Source organism: Chlamydotis macqueenii, chromosome Z (assembly GCF_036417535.1).
Source record: "Chlamydotis macqueenii isolate bChlMac1 chromosome Z, bChlMac1.mat, whole genome shotgun sequence".
NCBI lineage: Eukaryota > Metazoa > Chordata > Aves > Otidiformes > Otididae > Chlamydotis > Chlamydotis macqueenii.
Genome location: NC_141593.1, coordinates 66,858,970 through 66,868,542, shown reverse-complemented (window position 1 = coordinate 66,868,542; position 9,573 = coordinate 66,858,970). Strand labels below are relative to the sequence as shown.

Sequence of the window (9,573 nt, the reverse complement as noted above, 5' to 3'; positions counted from 1 at the left end):
TACATAGACACGTAATTTAAGCCCTGATCCCTCTGCGGAATGCCATTCTTTCAAATCATGTTTGGATTTAGCTGACAACATCTCAGGACAGTTCCTATCTTGTATGAGGTTCCTTGTGGTAGGTGTTTCAACCCAGCATAAAGTTGGGGTAACAAGGTGACTGTTACCTGGCATCAGTGTCCCTACACCTCTGTAAAGCCTGTTGGAGTAGTGTGCTGCACTTACCTCTTCTTAACCTGTTACAAGAGTAGTACATCCTGGTGGTGTGAGTTGAAATGCTGATATTGGCTCTTAAGTCCTAGGTCTCCTCCCATGAGCTCTATTAAAGTACTGTCTGGAGCAGTCGGACAACCTCCCACAAGTCAGGGGCACGAGCATCTGCTCAGGAGTGTTTTATTATAGGGATTACTAAAAGTGTCTTAATCTTACATTTCTCTTTATTTAATCTTATATTTCTCTACTTAGTGGTCTTCTGTGTGCACATCTTCTATGACATATCTTCTGCAGCGCTTGTTGGGGAGCAGGCATGTCCGGCTGATGGCTGCGCGTATCTGGCTTGCGAACCCCTGCTTCATCAGCCAAAGTCACAGAACTACCCTGAGGTTTCTGAATGAACAGACAAGAAGGAACTAATGAAAACTGATCCTCTGCTTTCCCCTTCCACATAGAATGATGTGTCTAGAAATGCCCTCTTCATTTCTACACTGTTCTTATCTCTGTGTTATTGCTAACAAGCCTACCAGGAAAGCAAAATGCTCTGAAGACTGCTGGTGTCCGATAGCAAACGCATGTGCTCTGCAAGATGGTGTACTGCAGAAACAACAAGGCAAACTTCTTTGTCCTGGGTGAGCTCAGTGGCTGAGAGGCTGTGGCACGCTGTGAAGTGGAAAAATAAATTAGATGCTTCTTGTAAGTAACTGTGGGGACTAGTGCTTGGCAAACCTCCCACTTCAGTAGCTCTTGGAGTTCATAAAGACGAAAAGATGCTTTAACTGCTACAGCCTCTGTCACTCAGTCAGAATCTGAAGGGAGCCAGTGGTTGTGTATTGTTTGATGGCCACGATGCTGTAAGGAGCAATGAAAATTAAGGTTACAAGACAGCTAGCAAGCTGCTTTCTCAAACCACAATTTGCTTTCCCCCCATCAATTCTTTAGCTTAAACTTTGCTGGGGTGTCTGGAGCTGGCTGAGTGCTCATCTGATTTCTCTCCAGGATCTGCCAGTCTCTCTGTAAGCAATGAAATTGGCATCATTTGTCACCTTTCAGACATTAAGTCCTAATCCCAGTGTTTGTCCTAGTAATGGTGCAAACTTCTATTTGGAGAGCTTGTGTTAGAAAGCAGTTGAGTAGCTAGCAGTGACTCACTGTTAAACAGCAGGGTTGTGCGTAAGAAACGAGTCACTCTTGCGTCTGGAAAATAGGAGGAGGAAAGCAGGGCCAGGGGAATGATGACCATGAAGTGGCCTTCTCCACACTCATAGTCCTGCTGACACCAGGTGTCATATGTGTTCACAAGCCCAGAAAGCCTTTGTTGTGCTGGATGAGGCAGAGCTGATGGTGTAGGAGCTTTCCTTCATGTTGCTCTTTCTTTTCTTCCTAAGCGATAACACTGAAGTCGTGATAGATAGTGCCCTTAGACTTTCTACTATTATTTTTTTTTTAAAAAATGACAGCAAAACTTGGCAAAAATTTGCCTGGAATCAGATATTAGCCTATACAGTATGTATCTGGATGAAAATATTGTTGTTACATGTATTAAATACTGACATTATCACAGTTCACTTTAACTTAATACTGGAAGAGTCTTCCTGTTTCTAGTAATGGAACAAGCTGGCGGGTCTTGGGGAGGGGAAGACTGGCAAGGTGAGATTTGGAGGGAGAACCTTAAAAAATTCTGGAAGAGTAGATGGAGAGACTGTTTCAGCTTTCTGTCTTTGAATTAAGCTGGTTTTGTGCTTAAAACTTGTTCTTGAAATTGTACTTCTCCATTGCTCTGTAGCTGCACAGTTGGGTAAATTCACTGGATCAGAAAAGCAACTGTTTCCTTTGCTATGTGGTAGTGGTTTCTCTTTGAAAAGAATACCTGAGGGAGACTCAGATTATTCTTTTCTATCACAGTAAGTGACCTGTAATGTATTTTTTAAAAAATGTTTTAATTCATACAGGATTATTCCCTCATTCTACTTACTACTATTTTTGCAATATCAAGCACTAGATTTGTGCAAAGGCTTTGTCCCCTTGGATTATCCACTCTTAAACTGCACCAAATATTCCTCCTACAGCAACTGATGTTACATGAAACAAAAGGAAGATTAAAAACATTGACTCGATCACTTGCAAGATGCATTCTGTGAATGTCCTTTATATTTGTCAACTCATTTCTGCAAGATTATTTTCTCCCAATTTTTTTCTTTTCAAATTATTTTTTTTTCTTTATTTTTCCCATCTGTATTATATACTTTAGACCTAGCACCAAGAAGCATGGAGAAAATACAAGATGTCCTTTTGAATAAAAGCCCTCCTTTTCCTTACCTTAAAGGGAGGAGACTCAGGCAGCCAACGAGAAAAGACAAAATGAAACAGAAGCCGCTGTACCAGTTGAGTGTGTTTTGATAGATCTTGTTGTAGACTGCAGATGTCACTACTCCTGTGGTGACTAAAGACAACTGCAGCAGAACAAACACCTTACCTGTAAAACAAGAACATGGTTTGTTACTGGGAAGAAAAAAACCAGCTCTGGTACCTCCCTGATGAATCCAGGATCACCACTGCATGGAAGAGCAATGTGGTCATTGCTTCACAAGCACCAGATGGCATGAGCTTTTATCTGCTGCTGTTCTGGACCAGTATTAAATGACTTTTCCTTCTTTTAGGCATAGAGCAAAAGATCCAACTAGAAAACTGTCTGCCTAAACAGTCTAGATGTAGGCGTAGCTGCTGGGAAGAGCAGCAGAAACCGAGCAATAAGTGCTCCTTTCTGTAGGAGATAGAAAAGTAGTCTTGGGCTAACATCTTCACGACAGGAGATATTTTAGTGAGGGTCTGCTTCTGCTCTGGGCCAGAAGAGTGGTCCATTGGCTTAAAATTATAATAATGCCTGAAATGGGGAAGTGCATGTGATTTGTATGATGTTTAGAGAGGAGGAAAGGCAAGAATCTGAATCCAAGTTGAAATAGCTTTTTTTTTTTTTGCTGAAGTGCACTCTTGCATTTTTGCTGGGATAAACAGCAGAAGGGGAAGTAACCCAGCCCTGCTGGGATGTGCAGACTGGGAGCAAGGTCAGGGCTGTGTGCTGAGCTTGCTGCCCTGGTAGCCTTCTCTGGCTGCACAGCACCAGTGGCCACCAGCTAAGGTGACAACACTGCTGCCAGGAGGCAAGGGCTGCTCTGCTCCATGGTCCTGTGCGAGAGCTGGTCTCTGCTGTCATCAGGTGCAGCCTGTATGGCTCATGGTGGATGTTAAAAACAAGATTATGATTCATAATAGTTATTAATTTGGGGTGTGAGCTGCGCTATTTGTGGCAGGTAGGTGGGTTTGCTATGGAGCACACTGAGGAGTACAAACAGTAGGAATGAACTGGGGTTGTGGTTTAACTCCCGTCGGAAATTGAGTACCACACAGCCACTCACCCTCCCCCTCCACAGGAGATAGGGGAGAGAATTGGGAAGAAAACTTGTGGGTTGAGATAAAGACAGTTTACTAGGATAGCAAAGGAAAAGATGGGCCTGAGGTGCTATTTGAATGCATGGCCAGACGTGTCTGTTGTGTCTAAATCCAGCTCACTGGGGTAAAAGTGGTAGTCTTCAATATGGTGTTGTAAAATACATATATTTTACTATTTCCTAATACATGTTTTAATATAAAAGAATTTCTGCTCATGTTTACCAAAAAGGGCCAATTTTTATGCAAAAGTTATCCTTTTTTTAGTTAAGTCATGGTCTGACAGGAACAAATTGCCAGGTAACACTTGGAGACATATTTAGAAAGCATAACTGAAAAAAATGAAAGAAATCAGTCTTTCCCAAAACTGGAAGTAAAAGAAGCCAAATATAAATGGTGTGAGTATCACAGTGCTTCAGCCAAACATCTTGCTTCTCTTGGTTTTCCTTGGAACACTCTGGTTTTAGGCAGCACCTCAGATATTTTCCCTGCTTTTGAGTTGCACACCGATAGTAATCTCTGGAAGCACGTGCTGAAAATTTTATGGATAAATGATGATGCAACCAAGGGTGAGAAGTTTGGATGTGACAATCTTGTCCTGCAAGTTTCTCTGCTCCTCCCTTCCGGTTTGTGGTACCAACTGGTCTGTTTTTGTTATGCAAAGCACAGACTGCAGCAATAACTTACCTTACCTTTCTCTTTGTACGTTAGGCTGAACAGAGGGATTTGAGGGTTTTTTTGATCAGTAAGGTAACCAAAGTACTTACCGTAGGATGATCCTTCGACATGCTTGGATAACATGGACCTGATGGTTGGTAACGGGATGAGGGCAAAGAGCATCACTGCCCGTGCTGCAAAGCAATGAATATGTAGTTATATCAGTACCTGCTCCTTGTTTCCCAACACAACCACCACTGCTTTTGAAGACTATGTGCCTCTGGCTTGGGCAGGGCCTTTGCTTCACCTTTTCTTGTCCCTTGAATACCAGAAAGAAGTACAAATCTTTGGTAGGAGTGTAGGTCCTCACTTCATCCAAGCAGTGGTGGATAAGCTACCTATTGCTCCCACTCTCAGAGGTATTTTGCCCAAACCAAACATGATGTCTTGGTTTCAGCCTGTCCTTTGGTATAGTGAGGCTGATGGCTTGAGTCTAACCAGTGGAGAGCACCCTGTGCTATGTGGCCGTGAGAGGAACAGTACCTTTACAACACTATAGCTGTTTTCTATCCTGGTGCTTCTGACTTGCAGTATTTTAGGCTTTCTCTACTGTGGAAACTTTTAGGGAGCTGGAATTACCTTCCTGTCAGCACAACCAACCTCAGTGAATACTTGGTCTGTGTATAGTGTGCCGAGGTGTTCCCTGCAATGCAGGGAATAAGCATCCTGCAAGCTGTGTAGCAGCATGCATTCATGATGGACTTAACATTAAATAAGCATTTTTTAAATTGGAATCTTTTATCTTTTATCTTTTATTCCTCAGTCTGATTGCCTAAAAAAAAAAAATCTTCAAAATTCCACTCGATGTTTGGCTTAGTACACAAATATAATATCCTACTGTCTTTCCCTGTAGAATAACTCTGATTTTTAATTTCTCATTCCCTGAGGGGCAGACAGAAAAATAGCTTCAGGCCATTTCTCTTAGATCTTTTTCTCACTTTCGCAAGCAAAACCTCAAAGCCATGCAACACACAATACTCTGTCAAATATGAATCATCCATCTCACCACCATAACGGATGCAGTTCTTGATTATTTTTTTTCTATGTTTCTGCAGAGCCTACCACCCAACCATAAACTTGCCTTTCCTTTGTCGTGGGATGCTGCCCCATCTACTGCCACCTTTCCCTTGGTCATTTATACATAGTGGAAGATTTCTACACTACATTCTCATGGTATTTAAGTTGCTAAAGCAGCTCCAATGTTTCACTGTTAATCATAGAATCATAGAATGGTTTGGGTTGGAAGCGAACTTAAAGATTATCTAGTTCCAACTGCCCTTTCCTGAGCAGGGAGACCTTCCACCAGACCAGGTCACTCAAATCCCCATTCAGCCTGGCCTTGAACTCTTCCAGGGATGGGGCATCCACAGCTTCTCTGGGCAACCTGTTCCAGGGCTTCACCACCCTCATGATAAAGAATTTCTTCCTTCTATCTAATCTAAATCTGCCCTCCTTCAGTTTAAAGCTGTTACCCCTTGTCCTATCACTACATGCCCTTGTCAAAGGTCCCTCTTCAGCTTCCTTGTAGGCCCTCTTTAGGTACTGGAAGGCCACTATAAGGTCTCCCTGGAGCCTTCTCTTTGCCAGGCTGAACAACCCCAACTCTCTCAGCCTCTTAAATGCCTGAATGTAACAAAAATAACTCACATCTTAAGATACTCACTTAATAGGAAACTTTTGCCAATTTGTTTCTGTTGTAGCCTTAAGTCTCACCTACACAAGAAGCAAATGCTTCCCATTAATGCAGCGGTGTTGTCCAACCAGTACAGGTAGCCAGCAACAATTCCCATTCCCTCACACTGCGAGCATTGCTCCTCTGCTCAGATCTGGGCTGTGACCAAGTGATGAATTACGAGTCAACTGGCCTTAAACTAAGCCTTGGCAGGACTGTATTCCTCCTTTGGATATTGTAGGCTGCTGAATGTAAAGGGTATAAAATGAGATGTGGGGAGAGGGGAATGATAATGAAGTTCTCTTGGGAATTGCTCATGTGATATAGTCTCTGAAACTCATGGTGAAGCAGAGCAAAAGCCCTTCTCCTGACACCGAAACACCCCAGCCCCTTTCTTAGGGTGTACTCACTTGCACAAGTGGCCATTCCACTCACCGATGTAGAACAGGAACGTCCACTGCACGAAGGCCATGATAAGGATGCCAGCGCTGAAGGATGCCACTCCAATCATGATCATGGTAATGTCTCTCAGGTATCTGGAGAACACAAATACCCCTAGGAAGCTGGTGATGAAGATCACATACCCAGCAGCATTGCCGTAGCCAATCTCCACGGCATTCCAACTTAAAGGCTTCCTGAGCAAGAAGAGTGGGAGTATGTTCATTGCACCCGCCACAGCAAGGTCATAGAGGATTGCTGCCACAAAAAGCATGATGATGATGAGTTTCGAGGGGGACACTGGAATGGAGCTGCTGCTCTCCATAGGCTGGGAACTCCTTGCTGCTTCTTTGCAGGCTGGTATCTGGCTGCCCACCTCCTCTTCACTCTTGTCTTTGGCTGGGCAGGAAGCTGCTGGCTTGGGGACTGTCAGGACAAAAATGCTGTAGAGGAGGCAGAAAGCATAGCAAGCAATGCTGCAGCCCACCAGCACAGTGCCCTCTTGATAGCGGTCACTGAAGCCAACGAAGAGGTAGCCAGATGCCATACTTCCCAGAAAGCCAGCGAGGCCGTACACCAGCTCAATAATGATAAGCCGCAGAGACCTCCTGCTCTCGGAGGAGCCCAGGGATCCCAAAGCCACGACGCCTGCCCAGAGTGTGGTGAAACCACCCGTCAGCCCATTGAAGGCAGCAGCCCCATACATCACCTCGATCGGCCAGTCCAGCAGGATCAGGAGGAGCAGGAGAGTTTTGGAGCCCAAGTAGCCAAGAAGAGGGAAGCAGATGGGGATCTTCCGATGCATCCTGTCCCCCAGCTTGGACAAGCCATAGGCTGACACCAGTGGGCTTAGACCCAGGACTAGGTTGTAGATGATATAAAAATTAGAGACGGCCTTCTGCTGAGCATCTTCCAGTGCATGGGAGGGAGCGGTGGTGTTGGTCTGGTTGTAGTAGTTCTTCACCACCAGCAGCAGTGCCGTGTCGTAGAAGGCACTGGCCACTTGAGAACCCGCAACCACTGGCTCAATCCACATCCTCATTTCTGTCATCCCCACCATGCTGCTGACAACTGCCTTTTCTTGGGGAGCGCTGTTTTCAGAGAGATGCGAGGGAGGAGATGGATCTTCAGAAGCTGTTCTCTGGAGGAATGCTTGGAGAGGAGCAGCGGAGGGAAAAACAAAAGGTCTGCCGCTGTGCAGAGCCAGAGAGTTGTGCAAGAGATGATCTGGCTGGGAGAATATTTGCACCTCGCCTTGCTACGTATACGTACGCACGCACATCCCTGCGCTGCTCTGATCAGCGGCTCACGCACGAGAGGCTTTCATACAGCTGGAGAACGCCCTGCACTCGCCGACTGCTGCTGCTTCTCTTCCTGGTGTACTTTCAGCAGAGGTCAGATGACCCAAGGGAATTTTTCTGTCTCAGTTTAGGAAGTGAAAATGCCCTAATCAAGTAATTGCTACAATGTGAGGCGGTGGTTTGTTTTTTGTTTGGTTTATTTTCTTTTTTTTTTCCCTTTTGGCACCCTTCATGTGTCAGAGGACTCTCAGGGTGGCTGCGGGGGGCAGGGGATGGCTGTGTGTTTTTTTTTTTTTGTAAGGTAATTTGTGAATTCCCCTTACCACAAGCTTTTTTGCTTTCTTCTACGCAAACATGTTGTTGGGTCTTTTGCTCTTACCTGCTCCCGTCTGCCCTGTTGCTGCATCGTGCCCCTTATGTCACTGTTATTGCAGTAACTCAGTCAGGAAATTACACCAAAAATAAATTAAAATGGAGAGGGCTATTTTTGTTAACCTGCCTCCCACAGCTGCCACTCTGCCTGCTGTGTCCTTTGGCTTTACAACGTGGGAATTTCCAAGAGGAGAAAAGTCCCAATTTATCCAAAGGCATTGGCAACTGCTGCGACCCAGTAATCAGCCAGCAGACCTGGGGGCTGGGGCGGGTGAGAGCCCACCTCCGGGAAAGCCTTTTCCAGTCCCGGCTCCTCAGGGTGGTGGCCGTGCCTCTCTGCAGGCGCCCATGCCACACGCAGCTTTGCAGCTTGAAGTCAGCCTCCGATTTTGCTGCTGCCTGAGGGGGTCAGGCGAAGTGACCTGCCCCAAGCGGCTGGGGGTCCCTGTGAGCATGACGGTGTGGCCGGCCACGGGCACAAGAAGCTCTTGGAGCCGGATGTGGCACATGCAGGCTGCCAGCTCCAAATAAGATGTTTGCGGTCCCAGCTGCAGGGAATACTTGGAGGATATTTCTCAGCTTCAGAAATGCTAACTTAAATGGTAATAATATCATTCTACACTGGTTTAATGAATCATAACAGGCAGAATAACAATCTGTTCTAGGAAGGTTTATGATTACTTTAACAAATAAATTATTAATTTGAAAGAACAATGTTGAAGTTCCATCTGTTGCACTCTCTATTGATTCAGGTGACATTTACTCAATGCCTCTGTACTCATGGCTCAAGAGTTTCATTTTTTCACTCCTGGTTCCGTTGTGCAATAATTTTTGTTTTATACTTCGACTCAAGGAAACAAAGTCCCAAGAAGTAACAGAGAAAGGAGTGGGAAATTGTCTGCTAGAATGATTTGCTGCTAGACAATTTCAGTCTCAGCAGAGAATTTGTTTCTTTGTCAAGCCAAAAGACTCCTAGCCAGCTGTAAAATAAAATGTGGGTTGTTCCAAGAGTTTGCTTTTTTTTCCCCCCAGATTTTCTGCAGAAAGTGTCTAGTTTCTTGAGTTTTTATTCAGGAGTGGGACAAATCTTTTTCTCCAAACCCTGGAATATTTCCAGAGGATGGAAATTCCAGACAGCCTTACTGAAAACCCCAAAGCATCAGCCTGTGACCAGTTTAAGCAACAAATGCAACCAGAGGAATTGCCACGTTTCGCTTCTCCCAGGGAGCCCTATCTCTTCCACCAGGCATTAGTGGGAAAGATAAATGACTTTGTCCCATTCAAGCTTCAGCCTGGGACATTAGTTACCGTGGAGTGCAGAGGTATGTTACAAACACTGCGCTTGAGAGACTGCAGATCTGCTCAGCTCTTAAATAAGGGATATTTTTCCACCACAATTCATTGCATGTACAG

At 44.9% G+C, this 9,573-nt stretch overlaps 1 protein-coding gene across 1 annotated transcript; it reads right to left on the bottom strand.

The window, feature by feature from the left end:
• Positions 1-641: 641 nt before the first annotated feature.
• On the bottom strand, positions 642-7,808 carry SLC46A2 (solute carrier family 46 member 2). Its single transcript, XM_010119289.2, has 4 exons — positions 6,485-7,808; positions 4,428-4,511; positions 2,533-2,689; positions 642-1,065 (listed from the first exon to the last, which is right to left on the bottom strand). The coding sequence occupies exons 1-4, from the start codon at positions 7,545-7,547 to the stop codon at positions 1,008-1,010; spliced, it is 1,362 nt and encodes a 453-aa protein (XP_010117591.1). The 5' UTR covers positions 7,548-7,808; the 3' UTR covers positions 642-1,007.
• Positions 7,809-9,573: the final 1,765 nt, after the last annotated feature.